The sequence below is a fragment of the Rhinoderma darwinii genome, chromosome 13 (genome assembly GCF_050947455.1).
Source record: "Rhinoderma darwinii isolate aRhiDar2 chromosome 13, aRhiDar2.hap1, whole genome shotgun sequence".
NCBI classification, from domain to species: domain Eukaryota; kingdom Metazoa; phylum Chordata; class Amphibia; order Anura; family Rhinodermatidae; genus Rhinoderma; species Rhinoderma darwinii.
In genome coordinates, this window is record NC_134699.1 from 5,776,551 (window position 1) to 5,800,213 (window position 23,663).

General features: G+C 45.4%; 1 protein-coding gene across 3 annotated transcripts; it reads left to right on the forward strand.

Moving 5' to 3' along the window:
• The first annotated feature begins 7,839 nt into the window (after window positions 1-7,839).
• CIMIP1 (ciliary microtubule inner protein 1) lies at window positions 7,840-13,225 on the forward strand. 3 transcript variants are annotated; one of them, XM_075845594.1, is made up of 4 exons: window positions 7,840-7,922; window positions 11,691-11,772; window positions 12,173-12,277; window positions 12,990-13,225. In XM_075845594.1, exons 1-4 carry the CDS (start codon window positions 7,900-7,902, stop codon window positions 13,143-13,145), a joined length of 366 nt encoding a protein of 121 aa, XP_075701709.1. In that variant the 5' UTR covers window positions 7,840-7,899; the 3' UTR covers window positions 13,146-13,225. The 3 variants fall into 3 exon arrangements, with proteins under 3 accessions (XP_075701709.1, XP_075701708.1, XP_075701707.1); XM_075845593.1 differs by lacking the exon at window positions 7,840-7,922 and adding an exon at window positions 8,337-8,448; XM_075845592.1 differs by lacking the exon at window positions 7,840-7,922 and adding an exon at window positions 8,751-9,112.
• The last annotated feature ends 10,438 nt before the right edge of the window (window positions 13,226-23,663 follow it).

Consider the following 23,663-nt stretch of genomic DNA (forward strand, 5'->3'; position numbering starts at 1 on the left):
AGTAGTTATATTCTTGTATATAGGGAGCAGTATTATAGTAGTTATATTCTTGTATATAGGGGCAGTATTATAGTAGTTATATTCTTGTATATAGGGGGCAGTATTATAGTAGTTATATTCTTGTATATAGGGGCAGTATTATAGTAGTTATATTATATTCTTGTATATAGGGGCAGTATTATAGTAGTTATATTCTTGTATATAGGGGCAGTATTATAGTAGTTATATTCTTGTATATAGGAGCAGTATTATAGTAGTTATATTCTTGTATATAGGAGCAGTATTATAGTAGTTATATTCTTGTATATAGGAGCAGTATTATAGTAGTTATATTCTTGTATATAGGAGCAGTATTATAGTAGTTATATTCTTGTATATAGGGGCAGTATTATAGTAGTTATATTCTTGTATATAGGGGGCAGTATTATAGTGGTTATATTCTTGTATATAGGGGCAGTATTATAGTAGTTATATTCTTGTATATAGGGGGCAGTATTATAGTAGTTATATTCTTGTATATAGGGGCAGTATTATAGTAGTTATATTCTTGTATATAGGGAGCAGTATTATAGTAGTTATATTCTTGTATATAGGAGCAGTATTATAGTAGTTATATTCTTGTATATAGGGGGCAGTATTATAGTAGTTATATTCTTGTATATAGGGGCAGTATTATAGTAGTTATATTCTTGTATATAGGGAGCAGTATTATAGTAGTTATATTCTTGTATATAGGGAGCAGTATTATAGTAGTTATATTCTTGTATATAGGGGCAGTATTATAGTAGTTATATTCTTGTATATAGGAGGCAGTATTATAGTAGTTATATTCTTGTATATAAGGAGCAGTATTATAGTAGTTATATTCTTGTATATAGAAGGAGTATTATAGTAGTTATATTCTTGTATATAGGGGGCAGTATTATAGTAGTTATATTCTTGTATATAGGGGGCAGTATTATAGTAGTTATATTCTTGTATATAGGAGCAGTATTATAGTAGTTATATTCTTGTATATAGGGGGCAGTATTATAGTAGTTATATTCTTGTATATAGGAGGCAGTATTATAGTAGTTATATTCTTGTATATAGGGGCAGTATTATAGTAGTTATATTCTTGTATATAGGAGGCAGTATTATAGTAGTTATATTCTTGTATATAGGGGCAGTATTATAGTAGATATATTCTTGTATATAGGAGCAGTATTATAGTAGTTATATTCTTGTATATAGGAGGCAGTATTATAGTAGTTATATTCTTGTATATAGGGGCAGTATTATAGTAGTTATATTCTTGTATATAGGAGGCAGTATTATAGTAGTTATATTCTTGTATATAGGGGCAGTATTATAGTAGATATATTCTTGTATATAGGGGCAGTATTATAGTAGTTATATTCTTGTATATAGGAGGCAGTATTATAGTAGTTATATTCTTGTATATAGGGGGCAGTATTATAGTAGTTATATTCTTGTATATAGAGGGCAGTATTATAGTAGTTATAGTCTTGTATATAGGGGCAGTATTATAGTAGTTATATTCTTGTATATAGGGGCAGTATTATAGTAGTTATATTCTTGTATATAGAGGGCAGTATTATAGTAGTTATATATTCTTGTATATAGGAGCAGTATTATAGTAGTTATATTCTTGTATATAGGGGCAGTATTATAGTAGTTATATTCTTGTATATAGGGGTAGTATTATAGTAATTATATTCCTGTATATAGGGGGCAGTATTATAGTGGTTATATTCTTGTATATAGGAGCAGTATTATAGTAGTTATAGTCTTGTACATAGGAGCAGTATTATAGTAGTTATATTCTTGTATATAGGAGGCAGTATTATAGTAGTTATATTCTTGTATATAGGGAGCAGTATTATAGTAGTTATATTCTTGTATATAGGGGGCAGTATTATAGTAGTTATATTCTTGTATATAGGGGCAGTATTATAGTAGTTTTATTCTTATAGGGGGAAGTACTACACATATTCTAAGAGCATGGTATAAAAAAGTAAACGTTTATCGTACTGCAGAGCTCCGCTCATCTTATATAAATTTTAGTGACATTTCGCCATTATCGTCTCTTCCTTGCGCTCATTTCACGTTAAGCCGCTTCTTAATGTTCTGCTTCTTCTTTACACTGATTTTATAGCTAATAAAAGGCGTCCAGTGTATTTAGTTTTTTTTTACCAGGGATTCAGTCTGAGCTCATTTATACAGCGGTCGATATTTAAAGCGCACTCTCTCCGGCGTAAGCTTTGCTCGCCGCCGTTATTTTTTATTTTCTTTTTAAATAATCGAGAGCTCGCAGGCGTTACAAATCTTTAACTGTAATTAAAGTCGTAATACTCTTTAGAATAGTTAACCCCTTTGTTGCCTTCACATATCGGTTTCTGGGAAAGCTGGGTGAGTACTAATAGGGACACTTTTACATCAGACCTGCCATGTTTTTCACAGAAATAGATCATGAACCAGACCTTAAAGGGATTTGCATTGAAGGGGGTGTTTTTGGGGGGCATTCTCATGGTAAATGGAAGCGGGTCTTACAAGTGTTACATTTCAATCCCAAATCAAGCAATTATAATTACATGGGATAAACCTGCCTACAGATCCACTGACCCTTCCGCTTCTCCCAAATTTCTGTCACCACTAGAACTTGGGCACTCGAAGAGGAGAACGCAGGTTAAGCCACCCGTGTCCGCTACTCCTGTGGATATCGAGTAAAACTTTCCACTGCATTGCTAGGCAGATTTGCCCATCAGGACTTAAGGAAAGCTGGGTGATAACTATTGATAACCATGTGCATTGCTGCTCGGCTTTTCCACAAACGGATAAAACAGCTAAACAGAACTTGACAGAAGAGGACGACTCAAGGACTTAGATGAAATACCGGGAAGGTTCACACCTCGCTATCGGTGGGTATGTCAAAAACGGATGGAATGGCCCTTTAAATAAAGATGTTGCTCGGTGTTATCAGCCGCTCTCCCCTGCCGCCTGCTCAGCTTATGATCTGTCCCCCTCTTCACCCTATATCTGGGAGAATCCCCCCACCATCGCCCAGCAGAGCCGGGCTCACCCGCCTGGGGTCCAATACTTTTGCTAGAATCCCATCTCCTAATGCTGCTCAAAACCCGCAGACTGGAAAAATGAGACAGAGGCATCGCGCGGACCCCCACATGTGTCGCATCCATCTGTTAAATCATTAAAGAGCCGACACTCGGGGGGAGGGGGCGCAGATCTATCTCCACCAGGAAACATCATTCTCTGCGCTGCTTTCTAACCGTCTAGACTTTCCCCAGAAATAATTGTTCCTCTCCTGAAGATTATGGATCTCCGCACTTACTGCTGCAAACGGAGCGAGCGGCGCGGGACTCAATACAACAAAGTCTCATCGCTCGTCCTCACATTTCTATTATCAATGCAGGAAAGTTACGTGGGAAATAAGGCGGCATCGAACTGCACCGGACAACATGTCAGGGGGGCACGGAGAGGGCTGGTCCGACATAGCCGGTGCCCCCATAACACTGCCAGACATAGCCGGTGCCCCCATAACATTGCTAGACATGACCAGTGCCCCCATAACACTGCTAGACAGAACTAGTGCCGCTATAAGACGGCAACACATAACCAGTGCCCTATAACGCTGCCTGAAATAACTATATTGTTACCAGACATAGCCGGTGCCCCCATAACACTGCCAGACATAGCCGGTGCCCCCATAACACTGCCAGACATAGCCGGTGCCCCCATAACACTGCCAGACATAGCCGGTGCCCCCATAATATTGCTAGACATAACCAGTGCCTCATAACACTGCTAGACATAACCAGTGCCCCCAAAACACCACCAGACGTAGCCGGAGCCCCCATAACACCGTCAGACAAAGCCGGTGCCCCCATAACACTGCCAGACAGAGCTGGTGCCCCCATAACATTGCTAGACATAACCAGTGCCCCCTTAACACTGCTAGACATAACCCGTGCCCCCATAACACTGCTAGACATAACTAGTGCCCCCATAACACTGCTAGACATAACCAGTGCCCCCATAACACTGCTAGACATAACTAGTGCTGCTATAAGACGGCAACACATAACCAGTGCCCTATAACGCTGCCTGAAATAACTATATTGTTATCAGACATAGCCGGTGCCCCCATAACACTGCCAGACATAGCCGGTGCCCCCATAACACTGCCAGACATAGCCGGTGCCCCCATAACACTGCCAGACATAGCCGGTGCCCCCATAATATTGCTAGACATAACCAGTGCCCCATAACACTGCTAGACATAACCAGTGCCCCCAAAACACCACCAGACGTAGCCGGAGCCCCCATAACACCGTCAGACATAGCCGGTGCCCCCATAACACTGCCAGACATAGCTGGTGCCCCCATAACATTGCTAGACATAACCAGTGCCCCCTTAACACTGCTAGACATAACCCGTGCCCCCATAACACTGCTAGACATAACCAGTGCCCCCATAACACTGCTAGACATAACCAGTGCCCCCATAACACTGCTAGACATAACTAGTGCTGCTATAAGACGGCAACACATAACCAGTGCCCTAGAACGCTGCCTGAAATAACTATATTGTTACCAGACATAGCCGGTGCCCCCATAACACTGCCAGATATACCAGTGCCCCATAACACTGCTAGACATAACCAGTGCCCCCATAACACTGCTAGACATAACCAGTGCCCCCATAACACTGCTAGACATAACTAGTGCTGCTATAAGACGGCAACACATAACCAGTGCCCTAGAACGCTGCCTGAAATAACTATATTGTTACCAGACATAGCCGGTGCCCCCATAACACTGCTAGACATAACCAGTGCCCCCATAACACTGCTAGACATAACCAGTGCCCCCATAACACTACTAGATATAACCAGTGCCCCCATAACACTGCTAGACATAACTAGTGCCGCTATAAGACGGCAACACATAACCAGTGCCCTAGAACGCTACCTGAAAGAACTATATTGTTACCAGACATAGCCGGTGCCCCCATAACACTGCTAGACATAACCAGTGCCCCAGAGGAAGCCAGAAAGGCGAAACCCAGGGTCGGGTTGCATTATTTGGCGTGTTACAAGAGCTTATGCTTTTATCTATTTTTGTAAGTATGGAATAAACTCGTGGAATTTGTAGTTCCCCAGAGGTAGTGACGATCTCCTTTTTCTCCCTTGTTGGAGATTTGGAACATCAAGTACGAGGATATACACAGCAAGCAGTTGCATTTCTGCAGTTTCATTTCTGTGTGGAACCACAAGTACCAGCGAGATACACACACCAGTGGAAATTTGGATCGTTCTTTCTGCATGTCAGCTGAGGGGAAGGTCAACTCCTTGATGGACACTTCAGACTTTACATCTACAACCGTCTGAGCGGTAAAAAACTAGCATTTTGCCCCCATAACACTGCTAGACATAACCAGTACCCCCATAACACTACCAGCCACTCTAGAGTCACTGCCCCTAAAACATTGGCAGATACTGTCAGTGCACTCATAAAATTGCTGGACATCGCCTGTGCCCTGTGACCCTGCCAGATTTAATCAGAACCCCCATAACTTTGGCAGACATTGATGCATTACATTACCAGATGTAGTCACTGCACTCACGACAGGCCCTATAAAAGTGCCAGCCGCTTCCCATAACACCTCCAGGGCTGCGTTCACATGCTTCATGCAGCGCTATTCCTCCCATCAATATGACGGCCACCATGAGGAAACGCAGACCGTCCCCATTATAAGTCATTATAAACAGAAGCCTTGAGGCAGATGTGAACAGAGCCTTACATGCAGGGGGGTGGGGGACCTTGACCATGGAACTTTATAATATTATAGGTAGTGTAGAGTAGTCCACACCACTACTGTGGGGCCCCGCACTCAACTGCTCCCCTTCTCACTGGAATTAAGTGAATGACACAATTCTGTTTACCTGCAGCCACCACTAGGGGGAGCTCACTGGATAAACAATAGTAGCTGTATAAATTCATATGCAGTGAGCTCCCCCTAGTGGTGGCTGCATGTAGCCACCGTCAGAACAAGGGAGCTGCAAATATCCTCCACATCCTTGTGGACGGGCACGGTGGTAATAAGATCTGTGTTTTATATCACGGTGAACGTGTTCCGCTGACAGCCGCTCTCCGAGGGGCACTAAGCTCTAATTCTCTATGCATAAAATTAAAACATGAAACACATTTTTCAATCCATTTCTAATCATCCCGGAAAACTTTCAGACTATTGTGTCGCTGGAATATATTTCGAGAGAAGAATGCGCAGCATATTAACGTCTCCCAGGCCCCCCGCCTCCTGCGCTTCTTCATTTCAAGTATTAAGTGTAACACATTGTTCTGGATAACGGAAGGAGTCGGATGTGTTTTTGCGATTTTAGAATGATCTCACCCGGTTAACTCCTTGATCATCATGTATTCATCTTACTATTTATATTCCCTTTAATTGTGCGCTGAAGATTTCTGCTTTCTGGACGGGATTCATTGTTTGTTTTCTTTTTACCCTGAGCTTTCTGGTTTGTGAATAGAATGCCAGGACTGCAGTGGAGACTGACACAACATGTATGAGATAAGGACTGAAAAAGGATGACTGACATATATTCTAGAAGATCGGGCATAGGAACACTCATCCATAGCTAGCACTGGGCATCTGGGGCACAAGCCTCGGATTTTTGGCCCGGTGCCCCCAGGCAACAGTCACATTCAATTCATACAATTAAATACAATGGCGGAGCAGGAAACGATCATCTCCCTTCTCTGCCATTCACTAGGCTACGGGTCACGTTAGACCTGCAGCCTATAAGATGCTGGGACAGAATCTCTGCGCAGGCCGATACGATGACGGCACTGGATCACAACGGCCCATGCAAGGGTCCTGTCTCATAGGATGCGGGGCTGAGGAGCTTCGTTCATCGCGGGAACGGGGCTAAGGGAGTATAAGGTTTTTTTATTTGTTTGGGAGGCGCGTGTGTGGCGCCACCTGCTAGGGGGACCGCGCGTGTGTGGGGCCACCTGCTAGGGGGACTGTGTGTGGCGCGATACAGGGGGGTTGTGATACTATATACAGGGGGCACTGTGTGGGGCACTCTCTACAGGTGTGAGCCCCCAGACGTATCTTTGCTTGGGGAGCGCAGAAATGCCAAATCTGCCCTGTCTTGATGCTTGTGCCCCTAGTAATTCTGCATGTGGGCTGAGTGGCTTTGGTGACCACTACCATGTCCCGTAGCTTTAGAGCTACATTGGTGGTCACCGCAACGTGACCTTCCGAAAAAGAGCCGAAACCAAATAAATTAAAGACTACCATGGTCCCAGAGGGTCCCTTTCCAAATTCCCTGACGTTCTTGTGATGGTTATTCTTGGCTTGAGCCTTTTAAGGTTTTAAGTTACATGTCAGAAAATTAAAGGAATTCTCCATCTTTACTGGAATCTTCTAGAAATTTTACGTCTGTAGCCGACCGTAGCCATACGTTTGTGTACAGGATCTACAAATGAATCTCTCACGTCTATAACCGGCTACAGAAAATAAGACGCTCATTCAGGGACGTCCATTCTGCCGCGTCTACACAATCTCTCCTTAAATAGTTTCACGTTGCGAATTCGTCGTGAGATTTTTTTTTAGTTATTAGAAAAGTTCCCATTTTCTTATTAGGACATTTAAGAAATATTAAAAACAATTTTGTAAGATTAATGGCAGCGAGAAGGACGAGGCCGTCTAATAACCAAGACAATGGATAACCTTTCCCTGAGTGCGACGGGAGACGCTGCCGATTTAATTGCTACCTAATTGGTAATTGGAACTCCAATAGGTTAAAGCACCTGGCTGGATGAGACGAGGCCTGTGTTATTTCAGGAGGCTTACTCATGGCCGGCCGCGGCACTGAATGGTAATTACAATCGTTATCTCCCGATACACAGATGGCGATTCTAGTTTTCCCTCTTTTGTGTGGTTAAAGAGCCCTTCCCCGGAGTCGTCCTCTTCTATCAATTTGAGTGCCAACCAATATGGCCGCCATTACAGAAGTTGTCAGACAGCTTTCCCAGGTTCTTGAATGGCGGGAACCCTCCCCCGGTTCTAAGACTAGTTGCAATCCGGGAAAGCTGGGTGGCAACCAAATATTTGACATTTCGGGTCCATCGTGGCTTTGTCGCTAGAGATCTCAATGGCACCGATCATTTCGTTTGGGGGCGTGGGGTGTGTCGCTGATTACTTGTGAGGGAAGTGGAAAGATGGATAAAAAACAACATGGCCGCCCAGCTTTCTTAAGAGTCATGAATAGAAAATCTGCCTAGTTCTGCAGCAATAAGCGCAGAGCACGTGACGGCACTCCGGCCGCTGCCGTTTGGCGCCTTCGTGCAGAAAGTCATGAACCCACGCCCAGAAAGCTGTATAAAATGGACGAATATGATACAGTAGGACCCCATAGACTTCTCCAGGTGCCATACAACTCCAAGGCTGTGCGGTTCCCGAATACGTGTCCACGGACGTGTCATAGGCGATATTCAGGAATCTGGCAAAGCTTTGAGGCAGCCATGTTGGTTGATACCAAGCTTTCCTAAGAACTGATAGCTGGGGGTCCCACCGTACACACATCGGGGGAGATTTATCAACACTGGTGCAGTTAGTTGCCCATAGCAACCAATCAGATGCCAGCTTTCAATTTTCAGAGACCCTTTTGAAAATGAAAGAAGAGACCCGATTGGTTGCTATGGGCAACTGCACCAGCGTTGTTAAATCTCCCCCAGTATTTTTCTATCTATTATGTAACTAAAAACGAGACGTGAACCGGGCAAAAGAGACTCATTCTATCTGCGGGCGGTGTGAAGAAAGCTTATTATATTATTACACGCCTGTTAGATTACTATTATATCAGGAGCTGTAATAACGTCTCATGTAGAATAGTAATAATACAGATACGAGTCCCTGCCCCCCTGTGTGACGTCACCTTCAGGGACTCTGGTTACCTGGCTACAGGTAAACATTGGTCAGCTGTGTGTACAGAGACATGGCGGCCGCCCCCCAGCACAGCCCCAACCTGGGCAAACACAGTAACCTTGTGGCACAGGACATGATCTGGTAATATACTGCTGCCTCTTACCTGTGTACATAATGGGGAGGGGGGTATATACTGGTGTGTACAGAGAGCAGGTAATGTGTATATAGTGTGTGTGCACAAGGTATATAATAGGATATGTAATGTGTATATAATGCATGTGTGCATGGGGTATATAATGTGTATATAGTGTGTGTGCACGGGGTATATAATGTATATATAGTGTGTGCACGGGGTATATAATGTGTATATAGTGTGTGCACAGGGTATATAATGCGTGTGCGCACGGGGTATATAATGTGTATATAGTGTGTGCATAGGGTGTATATAATGTCTATATTGTGTGTGTGCACGGGGTATATAATGTGTATATAGTGTGTGCACGGGGTATATAATGTGTATATAGTGTGTGCACGGGGTATATAATGTCTATATAGTGTGTGCACGGGGTATATAATGTGTATATAGTGTGTGCACGGGGTATATAATGTGTATATAGTGTGTGCACGGGGTATATGTGTATATAGTGTGTGCACGGGGTATATAATGTGTATATAGTGTGTGCACGGGGTATATAATGTCTATATAGTGTGTGTGCACGGGGTATATAATGTGTATATAGTGTGTGCACGGGGTATATAATGTGTATATAGTGTGTGTGCACAAGGTATATAATAGGATATGTAATGTGTATATAGTGTGTGCACGGGGTATATAATGTGTATATAGTGTGTGCACGGGGTATATAATGTGTATATAGTGTGTATATAGTGTGTGCACGGGGTATATAATGTGTATATAGTGTGTGCATGGGGTATATAATGTGTATATAGTGTGTGCACGGGGTATATAATGTGTATATAGTGTGTGCACGGGGTATATAATGTGTATATAGTGTGTGCACGGGGTATATAATGTGTATATAGTGTGTGCACGGGGTATATAATGTGTATATAGTGTGTGCACGGGGTATATAATGTGTATATAGTGTGTGCACGGGGTATATAATGTGTATATAGTGTGTGCACGGGGTATATAATGTCTATATAGTGTGTGCACGGGGTATATAATGTCTATATAGTGTGTGTGCACGGGGTATATAATGTGTATATAGTGTGTGTGTGCACGGGGTATATAATGTGTATATAGTGTGTATATAGTGTGTGTGCACGGGGTATATAATGTCTATATAGTGTGTGTGCACGGGGTATATAATGTATATATAGTGTGTGCACGGGGTATATAATGTGTATATAGTGTGTGCACAGGGTATATAATGCGTGTGCGCACGGGGTATATAATGTGTATATAGTGTGTGCATAGGGTGTATATAATGTCTATATTGTGTGTGTGCACGGGGTATATAATGTGTATATAGTGTGTGCACGGGGTATATAATGTGTATATAGTGTGTGCACGGGGTATATAATGTCTATATAGTGTGTGCACGGGGTATATAATGTGTATATAGTGTGTGCACGGGGTATATAATGTGTATATAGTGTGTGCACGGGGTATATGTGTATATAGTGTGTGCACGGGGTATATAATGTGTATATAGTGTGTGCACGGGGTATATAATGTCTATATAGTGTGTGTGCACGGGGTATATAATGTGTATATAGTGTGTGCACGGGGTATATAATGTGTATATAGTGTGTGCACGGGGTATATAATGTGTATATAGTGTGTGTGCACAAGGTATATAATAGGATATGTAATGTGTATATAACGTGTGTGCACGGGGTATATACTGTAATGTGTGTGGACATATATATATCTCTCTCAGCGGTGATGTGTATATAACGCGTGTGTGCAGCAGATAGTATGTATATCACATGATCTGTATACACGGAGCAGCTACAGGTACAATCCTGTATGTGGAGCGGAGGCGTAGGACGCAGGATTGTGTGATTTACGGTCATGAATTATTTCGGGGGGGATCGCCGGCTGCACAGTGATCTGATTGTATCTCATTACTCGGCCTCAATCACACCAGTCAGGGTCACGCGGCGCGGTGGGTATATACAGATCTGGACAACCCCTTCCCATATACTTTAATTGGAGCATATGCAAACAATAGTGAGAAGGGGGTCCCACCCAAAAAGGACACACAATCATGTCAATGTTCAGTACGGTGCCCCTTCCCCAATAATAACCGACCGCGGAGGGTCCTAGGAGTGAGATATCCTCCCCCCAAAAAATAAAAAAAGAATGCAATTGTACCAAAATCATGCTGTGTGTACCAGGCCTTACCATTTCCCACCTTAGTTATTGCAACCCATTATCTCCTGATTGATCGGAAGGAGTCAAAAGTCAGGAACTTCTTGCTGTATGAAATGTTTACACTGTATACAATATAGCGGATGGGGCCAGTAATGTTTGTCATAGGGACACAGACTGGATTAATCCATAATGTGTATCATCATCATCATTAGGCGCATTACAGATACGGAGGGGCTTCAGACTTTTCACGCGCCCTATAAGTCACATACAAAAAAGGCTAAACTCATTTTAGCACCAACGTTGGTCTTAGAAGAATAAGGCGCTCGGTGTAAAAAAACGGCAATAAGTCCGGTCAACGTTCTACTTTGTGTTTAGGAAAGCGCATGTCAAAAAAGAACTGGAGACCACCAGGATGTGGCCGGAGAACTGGGGGTTCCTCACCGCACCCTACAAGGAGGTAAAGATTCACGGAGCGCAGCGTCTTGATATTTAAAGGAACACGGCAGCAACGCGGCTTTCCTTTAGAACAGGGCCCCCCCCCCCAAAAAAAAACTACCAATCGGGAGGTTAGAAAAGTGAGCCCCGCCCCATGAGTCCTTTGGATCGATCGGTTCCTGTTTGTAAGGAGTCAGGGCTGCAGTGAAGTGTCATGTGACCCCTCTCAGCTCTGCTGATTGGCTGAGAGCTTTCAGAGGGGAGGAGCTATGTCTCAAGCGATTTAGTGGGTACTACTATTACATCTGTAAAATGTCATCTAATCCATCCTCCATCTATATACAAAGTCGCTGAAAATTAGGGAACACCTGGAACCTGCAAGACACAACCGCCGTATAAACAAGTCCGTCTTCTACTTTCAGCCGAGAACTGAAAACGCCACGGAGACGAAGGAACCGGCGCGACAAATTAAGGTCCCGGACCACATGAGGGTTCGGATGGTGACCCCAATGGAGCAGTACATAAAGGTCAGTACCCCAATATAGTCTATGCTAAGTTGCGGAGATTGGTGGAAAAAAAAATAATTATTTTTTTCAAGATCTGTGCTTGCTGTGAGTGAATATAAACAATCTTATTCACATCCAGAGACACAAAACCCTACGCTGACCCAATACTTCTCACAGCTTGTATAATGAGAAGGTCCACAACTTTCTAAGACTTTGTATATCAATTCCTCACCCAAAAAAAAGTCTGCTTGCAGTCAGAATGGAAACATTTTTGAAAAATCGGCACAGCTGAAAAGGTTTGTTACAATTGCATCCAGTCTAGACAGTCTTCTGTGAGCTAAACACATCAGAAGCAGCACAAGTCTCTCCTTTTTGTCACACTGTATCAGTGCAGGTATTATGTATCAGTCTGGAGTCCAGGCTAATGAGGATTGTCTAGACTGGATAAACTGTAACAAACAGTCAGCTGTGAGACGTAATAGATGTGTACAGCGTTTTCAGACTCTGGATCTAAGCGAATGCTCTCATTTACTGACAGCAAACAGAGATATTGAAAATGGTGAGAAATCAAAATGGAAAGTCTAGTAGAAAGTTATTCAATGATTAAAAAAGGGTCGGTACTATCAAGACATCCCCTGTCCGTATGCGGTTAGGAGTATACGGATGACAGAGGGGGACCCACGTGGCGGGGATTATGTACATTAGACTCTTTAAATCTCATTTTTCCCTGCAGGTTAACCCATCGCCTGCCCTTCCACATACAACCCAAGGTCTGATAGGCTGGAGATCGACTGACCCGGCCCTACAACTGGAACGTTACGGCAGAACCCGGCATCTCAAGGGCGACTTTTGTAAAAGCATGAACTGGCCGGCTGAAGGCATCGCCTAAATGCATCGGTGGTCTGCCCATCCCCCACTGGGTCCCAATGGAAACGTTGCACAATAAACTCAAGTTCTGAAAAGTCAAAACGTGTTGTTTTTTTTTTGTTTTTTTGCTTATTTTACATCAACTTGGGGACGAAAAAAAAAAAAACTTAAGAAGAAGAGTAAATGTTAAAAATCTGCATGAAGAGTGAGCGGCGCGCGCAAACATTGTAGCAGAAAACCTGATTTACGGTCGTCGCCTCCAGTCTCTTATCCCACTATTTACATTATCGCATTAAAGGTTAGTACAGCGTTACGCGGACGGAAGAGACGCTCCAGGCGGAGAGGGCTATGTTCACACGGAGTATTTTGGGGAAGGAATATCTGCCTCAAAGTTCCAAACGGAATTTTGAGGCAGATATTCCTCCCCCAAAATACTCCGTGTGAACAGCAATTATCGCGCCGTTTTTCGCCCGCGGCCATTGAGCGCCGCGGGCATAAAACACGCTTTCTCCTGCCTCCCATTGAAGTCAATGGGAGGTCGGAGGCGGAAGCGCCCGAAGATAGGGCATGTCGCTTTCTTTTTCCCGCGAGGCAATTTTACTGCTCGCGGGAAAAAGACGCCGACGCCTCCCATTGAAATCAATGGGAGGCGTTCTCGGGCCGTTTCTGCCGAGTTTTGCGACGCGGTTTCCGCGTCAAAAAACTCGGCAAAAGACCCCATGTGAACATAGTTACACTTCCATCCAACATGTCAAAACATTCAGGAAATGGCAGCGGCGGGCGGTCACTGGGGAGGGAGGGCCCTATGGGGAAAAACGTCTATGGGGCCCCTCATCACGTGGCAGGCCGTTAAACAGGTTTTCCACTTTATCTAAATTAAGTTGACTCATTATATAATTAAATTTTACGGACTTTGCGTTTTAGTTCTTCACAATATCGGTTTGCTGTCAGTGAATGGGAACAGACCCGTACAGACCTAATATTTCTCACAGCTGAGGGTTTTTTACAGTTTGTATCCAGTCCACACAATCTTATGTGAGCTAAACACATCAGTAGCACAAACATCTCCTGTTTCCCTAAATGAGAATTGTCCAGACTGGATACATTGTGACAAAGGGCATGGACTCCAGACTGATACATTTTATCTGCACTGATACATTGTGACAGTCTGGAGTCCATGCCCTTTACCTAAATGGGGATTGTCCACACTGGATACATTGTAACAAACAGTCAGCTGTGTGGAGCAATAGCTCTGTACATAGTTTTCAGGCTATACACAAGAATGTTCTCATTTACTGACAGCAAGCAGAGATCATGAAAACGGTGAGAAATCAAAACGCAAAGTCTAGTAGAAAGTTGTAGAACTTTTAGGACCTGTTCACACAGAGTTTTTTTTGCAGGCAGGAAAATCTGAACAGATTTTGACCTGCCTGCATGCGGTTTTCCGCGTTTTCGGCTGCGGGCAAAAAACGCAGCGAAAACCACTTTCTCTGCCTCCCGTTGAGGTCAATACGAGGTCAGAGACGGAAAAGCCCTAAGGAAGGGCATGTCGCCGATTTTTACCGCTCACGGGACGAAAAAACGCTTCCGCCTCCCATTTGAATCAATATGAGGCGATTTTGGGCGCTGTTTCCGACGCCAAAATACTCAGTGTGAACAGGGCCTTAATCTCTCCGCTGTCCTAATAGTTTGTTACAATGTATCAGCGCAGGTAAAATTTATCAGTCCGGTATACAGGCCGTTTAGCTCATAGAGGATTGTCTAGACTGGATACAATTGTAACAAACCCTCAGCTAGGTCAGGAGTGTGGCTATAGGGGATGCGGAGGTAGAAGTCGCACGCGGGCCCAATGCCCCCTCTATCAAACTAAAAGTCACCAGTATCACAAATGGCACATAGTGTGCAGGGTCCCTGGTGCAGATTTTGCATTGGGGCCACGGAGCTATAAGTTACGCCTCTGGTCCCATTTACACGTTAAGGCTTTTACCCTGAATTCTGTGCCGAAATACGTATAAAATTCGCTTCCCATTGGAATGGGGTCAATCCACGTGCGGACCCGCGACACGACAAAGTGCAAGTCCAAGATAAGCCTGTAAACAGGACGCGCTTTTAGTCTCTGGATGCAAACAAGAGTTTTCCCTTACACTGACAGCAAGCAGAAATCTTGAAAACAGTCAGAGATTAAAATACAAAGTCTATTAGAAAGTTTTAGAACTTTTCAATATACAACGACAAAACTTTATTTGCATTAAAAAAACTGACGTTTTTAAAAGGACCCCCTAGGGAGACGACCCCTTTCTATGTGCCCTATTAAGATGTATGGAAGTCATAGAGGGGGGGGGGGGGTCCGCCTGAGCCTGGGCAAAGAGATGCTTACACAGCAGAAAAACTATAGGGGGTGGCAGTTCAAAAGTTTCTACTTACGCCCGGATCTGGCAGAGCCGGCCTGTCCATGTATTACATGGCCATCAATATTTTGCCGTGTATGGCCCTTTAACAAGCAGCCTCCTGAATCGGAACCGAGTCTATTATTGATCAGCGTAAAGCTACTTTTTGGGAGATGTCCCCTTTAAGAAAAAAAGTTACTAAAGAAAGTAGATACAATGTTTCAAAATGTTAATCACCGGAAACTTTTATCCTTTAAAGAACAAAATCTCCTTTTTATTTCTCTCATCAGCCGCCGGTTCAATAAAAGGTTTTGAACGTAGAAGAAATTGAAAGTTCTTTTTTTTCTTGTGTCCCCTCAGAAGTGTCGAGGCGTTCCACACAGCGAGGGGCGATCCTCCGAGGTTTTCAGGAGACTCGGGTTTCATGTGTTGTGATTGAAGAACAGGAAACACTAAATATATATATTTATCCTCCAGCCGCGTATGCAAAGCCGGCAGGAAAATCGCTTTATGCTGGCAAACGGCCGACATGAAAAAGACGAGCGGGGGAGGGGGTAATGGCCGATCAATAACAGATCTTTACAGGAGAAGTTTTATCTTTCTCAACATTCAGGAAAAAAACATAAAAACTAAAAACAAGTTTTGCAAAAATCAATAGAAATTTCTATAGTCAAGTTCCGAAGAGATTGTCTTCTTTATTATGGCAGCGAGGAACGTTGTGGTCAAGTGGAAAACAATTGTGGTGCTGCAGAAGCAAGCAGCCCAGAGGGTTAATTCAAGGCCCATGCAGGACCCCCCCCGCCCAGTGGGCTCAGGACCCGCACAGACCCCGCTCACCAGCGATCATTGGGTTCAGGACACGCACAGACCCAGCTCACCAGCGATCATTGGGTCCAGGACACGCACGGACCCCGCTCACCAGCGATCATTGGGTCCAGGACACGCACGGACCCCGCTCACCAGCGATCATTGGGTCCAGGACACGCACGGACCCCGCTCACCAGCGATCATTGGGTCCAGGACACGCACAGACCCCACTCACCAGCGATCATTGGGTTCAGGACACGCACAGACCCAGCTCACCAGCGATCATTGGGTCCAGGACACGCACGGACCCCGCTCACCAGCGATCATTGGGTCCAGGACACGCACGGACCCCGCTCACCAGCGATCATTGGGTCCAGGACACGCACGGACCCCGCTCACCAGCGATCATTGGGTCCAGGACACGCACAGACCCCACTCACCAGCGATCATTGGGTTCAGGACACGCACAGACCCCGCTCATCAGCGATCATTGGGTTCAGGACACGCACAGACCCCGCTCACCAGCGATACTTGGGTTCAGGACACGCCAGACCCCCGCTCACCAGCGATCATTGGGTTCAGGACCCGCCAGACTCTGCTTATCAGCGAACATTGGATTCAGGACCTGCCAGACCCCGCTGACCAACGATCATTGGTTTCAGGACCCGCATAGAGCCCGCTCCCCAGCGACCAGTGGGTTCAGGACCCGCACAGACCCCGCTCATCAGCGATCATTGGGTTCAGGACACGCACAGACGCCGCTCATCAGCGATCATTGGGTTCAGGACACGCACAGACCCAGCTCACCAGCGATCATTGGGTCCAGGACACGCACGGACCCCGCTCACCAGCGATCATTGGGTCCAGGACACGCACGGACCCCGCTCACCAGCGATCATTGGGTCCAGGACACGCACGGACCCCGCTCACCAGCGATCATTGGGTCCAGGACACGCACAGACCCCACTCACCAGCGATCATTGGGTTCAGGACACGCACAGACCCAGCTCACCAGCGATCATTGGGTCCAGGACCCGCACAGACCCCGCTCACCAGCGATCATTGGGTTCAGGACACGCACAGACGCCGCTCATCAGCGATCATTGGGTTCAGGACACGCACAGACGCCGCTCATCAGCGATCATTGGGTTCAGGACACGCACAGACCCCGCTCATCAGCGATCATTGGGTTCAGAACCCGCACAGACCCCGCTCACATTGGGTTCAGGACCCGCATAGAGCCCGCTCCCAAGCGACTAGTGGGTTCAGGACCAACACAGACCCCGCTCACCAGCGACCATAAGGTACAGGTCCCGCACAGACCCCTCCCCCAGCGACCAATGGGTTTAGGGCCCGCAGACTCAGCTCCCCAGTGACAAGTAGGTCCATGTAAATCAATGGACAACTCACTGAGCAGCTCAAAAGGGGTTCAAAGTGTTTAAAGGAGCGAAACCTAAGGGGGAAAAAGAAGGGTACACAGCGCCACATGGTGCAAGATAAACCTGATGGATAAGGTGAAACATTTGTAAAGTAAGGTCATAGCGCTCACCTTTACAGGTTGTACAAGTCAGGTACAACACTGATGTAAGCATGTAAGGATTTTAACAAACAGCTGCTGCTCCCCAATCCAAATGACGGTAACGCGGAAACGTAGTACCGCAAGTGTAATAATTGAATTGGAAGAAAAAGGTATGGACATACAGGAGAGCGCTACTAGTAAGTAAACGGTTAACAATGGTAAATTCCTTGATTTATTAAATATAGGCAACGCGTTTCAACACAGGACATGTGTCTTCGTCAGGCCAAGGAAGGTTTGGCCTGACGAAGACACATGTCCTGTGTCGAAACGCGTTGCCTATATTTAATAAATCAAGGAATTTACCATTGTTAACCGTTTACTTACTAGTAGCGCTCTCCTGTATGTCCATACCTTTTTCTTCCAATTCAATTATTTAAAGGAGCGAGACCCGATAGGATACGCAGAGTTAATAATGCGGCAGCACTGAGATTTGTACCTGTCACAGCTGGACCGCAACTTCCATATCACTGGGCACCTATCAGCAGCCAAACCCCATCTCTAGGGGCCCCTCACTATGTCGGGAGGCTGATGTCACAGATAAAACATTTACAAAACTGACCAAATTATTATTAAAAGAAATTGTTGCTGCTAAATCTGAGCAGGTTGACAGCTTAGATACGCGGTACACTCCCCATCTCTTACCTGACGGACACCGCTTGCTGCACCGTGTAGTAGTGTCTGGTAGAGCTGCTCGTCCTCCCCAAACCCCACAGCCGAAACCTACGGATACAAATACCTGCGCCGCTCCCAATCATAATAAATTATACACACACACACACATATATATATATATATACGCACGTACGTAAATCCTAAAAGGTACATGGGTGTTATACAGATTGAGGCTGGGTTCACATCACGCGTTTTTGTTACATTTTCACACACTGCCGCAAAATTGCATCTCAGGAAAACTTTTAGGCCTCATGACCGTAGTGGTGTGCACAGCCGCGATCTGCGGGTGGCCCGCGGGTGACACTCCGCGGCCGTCCGAGCTGAAAATCATGGCCGTGCACACCACTACGATCGTGCGCAAGAGACCTAATGCTCCATGCACACGACCATATTTTTCATCAGTAATTACGGACCCATTCATTTCTATTGGCCACGTACGCTTTTCCGTATTTTTACGGATGGGTGTCAGTGCTGAAAAAAATGATAGAACCCGTCCTGTTCTTGTCAGTAATTACGTCACGGACTCTCCCATAGAAGCTTCCGTATTTACCGAAGCGTTGCTATGCAACATGCTGATGACATAATTTGCCACCTCCCTCTTTTTTTTTATTTTTATGAATCTGTATATACGGATGGAATACGGACAGTATTTCGGGAGATAGATGAAAATACGGCCTTATGCACATGAACGTATTTTTGTCCTCCCGTAAATACGGGTCCTTGGTCACACGTATTCCACCCGTATTTACGGGCATGTTTTCGCTGCAAAATTACACTGCAGTAATCGGCAGCCCCTTCTCTCTATCAGTGCAGGATAGAGAGAAGGGACAGCCCTTTCCGCAGAAAAAGTAAAAGAATTTCATACTTACCGGCCGTTGTCTTGGTGACGCGTCCCTCTCTTGACATCCAGTCCGACCTCCCTGGATGACGCGGCAGTCCATGTGACCGCTGCAGCCTGTGATTGGCCTGTGATTGGCCTGTGATTGGCTGCAGCCTGTGATTGGCCTGTGATTGGCTGCAGCCTGTGATTGGCCTGTGATTGGCTGCAGCCGTCACTTGGACTGAAACGTCATCCCGGGAGGCCGGACTGGAGGAAGAAGCAGGGAGTTCTGGGTAAGTTAACTTTTAATACTGTTAAGTCTAGTGGCAGTCACTGTCCCAGGTGCTGAAAGAGTTACTGCCGATCAGTTAACTCTTTCAGCACCCTGGACAGTGACTATCCCCTGACGTCACCTAGCAACGCTCCCGTAATTACGAGAGCCACATAGACTTCTATGGGCCTGCCCGTGCCGTTATTACGGACTGAAATAGGACATGTTCTATATTTTTCAATGGCCCGGGCACCTTCCCGTAAGCAAGCGGGGAGGTACCCGTGGCCAATAGAAGTCCATGGGCTCGTAATTACGGGCGTTTTTACGTTTGTGTGCATGAGGCCAAGTGTTTCAGCCGTAAACCAAAAATCATTCGACTCAAAAGCAGCGGAAACCCTTAAAAAACGCAACAAAAACGTGCAACGTGAATCCTGACTTACACATGATAGGATTAGATAAAGCGGCTCAGCAGACAGTATCACACATGATAGGATTAGATACACAGCTCAGCAGACAGTATCACACATGATAGGATTAGATACACAGCTCAGCAGACAGTATCACACATGATAGGATTAGATACACAGCTCAGCAGACAGTATCACACATGATAGGATTAGATACAGCTCAGCAGACAGTATCACACATGATAGGATTAGATACACAGCTCAGCAGACAGTATCACACATGATAGGATTAGACACACAGCTCAACAGACAATATCACACATGATAGGATTAGATACACAGCTCAGCAGACAGTATCACACATGATAGGATTAGATACACAGCTCAGCAGACAGTATCACACATGATAGGATTAGATACACAGCTCAGCAGACAGTATCACACATGATGGGATTAGATACACAGCTCAGCAGACAGTATCACACGATAGGATTAGATACACAGTTTAGCAGACAGTATCACACATGATAGGATTAGATACAGCAGCTCAGCAGCCAGTATCACATGATAGGATTAGATACATGGCCCCAGCATAGAGTATCACACACGATAGGATTAGATACACGGCTCAGCAGACAGTATCACACATGATAGGATTAGATACACAGCTCAGCAGCCAGTATCACACATGATAGGATTAGATACACAGCTCAGCAGACAGTATCACACATGATAGGATTAGATACACAGCTCAGCAGACAGTATCACACATGATAGGATTAGATACACAGCTCAGCAGACAGTATCACACATGATAGGATTAGATACACAGCTCAGCAGACAGTATCACACATGATAGGATTAGATACACAGCTCAGCAGACAGTATCACACGATAGGATTAGATACACAGTTTAGCAGACAGTATCACACATGATAGGATTAGATACAGCAGCTCAGCAGCCAGTATCACATGATAGGATTAGATACATGGCTCAGCAGACAGTATCACACATGATAGGATTAGATACACAGCTCAGCAGACAGTATCACATATGATAGGATTAGATACACAGCTCAGCAGACAGTATCACACGATAGGATTAGATACACAGTTTAGCAGACAGTATCACACATGATAGGATTAGATACAGCAGCTCAGCAGCCAGTATCACATGATAGGATTAGATACATGGCCCCAGCATAGAGTATCACACATGATAGGATTAGATACACAGCTCAGCAGACAGTATCACACATGATAGGATTAGATACATAGCTCAGCAGTCAGTATCACACATGATAGGATTAGATACACAGCTCAGCAGACAATATCACACATGATAGGATTAGATACACCGCTCAGCAGACAGTATCACACGATAGGATTAGATACACCGCTCAGCAGACAGTATCACACATGATAGGATTAGATACACCGCTCAGCAGACAGTATCACACATGATATGATTAGATACACCGCTCAGCAGACAGTATCACACGATAGGATTAGATGCACCGCTCAGCAGACAGTATCACACATGATGGGATTAGATACACAGCTCAGCAGACAGTATCACACATGATGGGATTAGATACACATCTCAGCAGACAGTATCACACATGATGGGATTAGATACACAGCTCAGCAGACAGTATCACACATGATAGGATTAGGTACACCGCTCAGCAGACAGTATCACACATGATAGGATTAGATACACAGCTCAGCAGACAGTATCACACATGATAGAATTAGATACACCGCTCAGCAGACAGTATCACACATGATAGGATTAGATACACCGCTCAGCAGACAGTATCACACATGACACAAAAACCAAGGGTATAGAAACATACGCTGTGACTGCAAAAAATACAAAACAAAAAAGCAAGGCGGCAGCTCTCTGTGGCCGTGCACTGTAGAGATCTGTTGCATGGATGATCTCCGGGCTGTCAGCTCTTCTTCCCGACTCCCCGTACACTCGATCGGCCGAGTTTTCAATTGGGAGAAGGAAGAGGCTGCTGCTAGTTTCCTCCGGCGCTGCTGATCTCCTTGCGAACAAAAGGAACATATATTTTGAAATTCAGCAGGCCGATGCTTTTCTCCCCGACACCTGTTGTCGGGCCGCCGCCGCCCTACATCTGCTGTATATCGCCGCCCTACATCTACTGTATATCGCCGCCCTACATCTGCTGTATATCGCCGCCCTACATCTGCTGTATATCGCCGCCCTACATCTGCTGTATATCGCCGCCCTACATCTACTGTATATCGCCGCCCTACATCTACTGTATATCGCCGCCCTACATCTACTGTATATCGCCACCACAAAACATTCAATATAAGGATTATTTGGTATTATTGTAGGTCCTATACTCAGGGGCGTAACTAGGAAAGACTGGGCCCCATAGCAAACTTTTGACTGGGGCCCCCCCTCTGCTGGGTATCACACAACCCCCCCCCCCCCCCCCTTGTAGATAGTGCCTCCCTATAGATTCCACCACATAGCGCCCCCTATAGATAGCACCACACACAGCCCCCTGCAGATAACGCCATACAGCCCCCCTGTAGATAACGCCATACAGACCCCCTCTGTAGATAACGCCATACAGCCCCCCTGTAGATAACGCCATACAGTCCCCCCTGTAGATAACGCCATACAGTCCCCCCTGTAGAGAACGCCATACAGCCCCCCCTGTAGAGAACGCCATACATCCCCCCCCCTCCTACAAAAGACATGCATCCCCTATCCACAGGATAGGGGATACATGTGTGATCGCTGGCAGTGATAAGGAGAACGGGGGACCGAAAGTCCCCCGAAGTTCTCCATGACTAACCTCGGACTTCCGGCGTCTGCGCAGTTCAATAAAAATGAAAGGAGCGCTAGTCACGCATGCGCACAAGCACGACCGGTGCGCAAGTCATTTCTACGGAGCTGCCGACACAGACCCCGGAAGTCCAAGGTTTGTCATGGAGAACTTAGGGGGGACTTTCGGTCCCCCGTTCTCCTCATCGCTGCCAGCGATCCCACATGTATCCCCTATCCTTTGGATAGGGGATACATGTCTTTATGTAGGAACAACCCCTTCAGTGGCGTCGCGCTGTAGCAGCCATAGCGGCTGCTAGCGGAGCCTGCGGCCATGGGAGGGGGCCGTGCCGGCGGGTGGCACGGGCCCCCTCATGCTGCAGGCCCTGTAGAAGTCGCTACGGCTGCTATAGCGGTAGTTACGCCACTTCGTATAGGTTTGTACGGTGTAAAACTACAGCTCCCAGCATGGCCGGAACAATGGTAAGGATATGCTGGGAGATGCGGTTTCACAAAAAAAATCCTATCACCATCATCTCGCTGCAGATCATACAGTGACTACATTACTGATTAGAGGCAGAATAAACATTTACATTAAGTGACTCACCGGTGACGTCTCAGATTCTAGTTCTTTTCTTCTCCCTCCGGTTCAGACATCTATGATGGATTTCTCCCGGCCATGACCCATTTCTGCAGTTTTCCGTTTAGATGTCTTCAGCTTCTCACTATTAAAACATTTCTGCACCTATAAACAAAGTTAAAATTCTCAACACATCTAAATATAACTG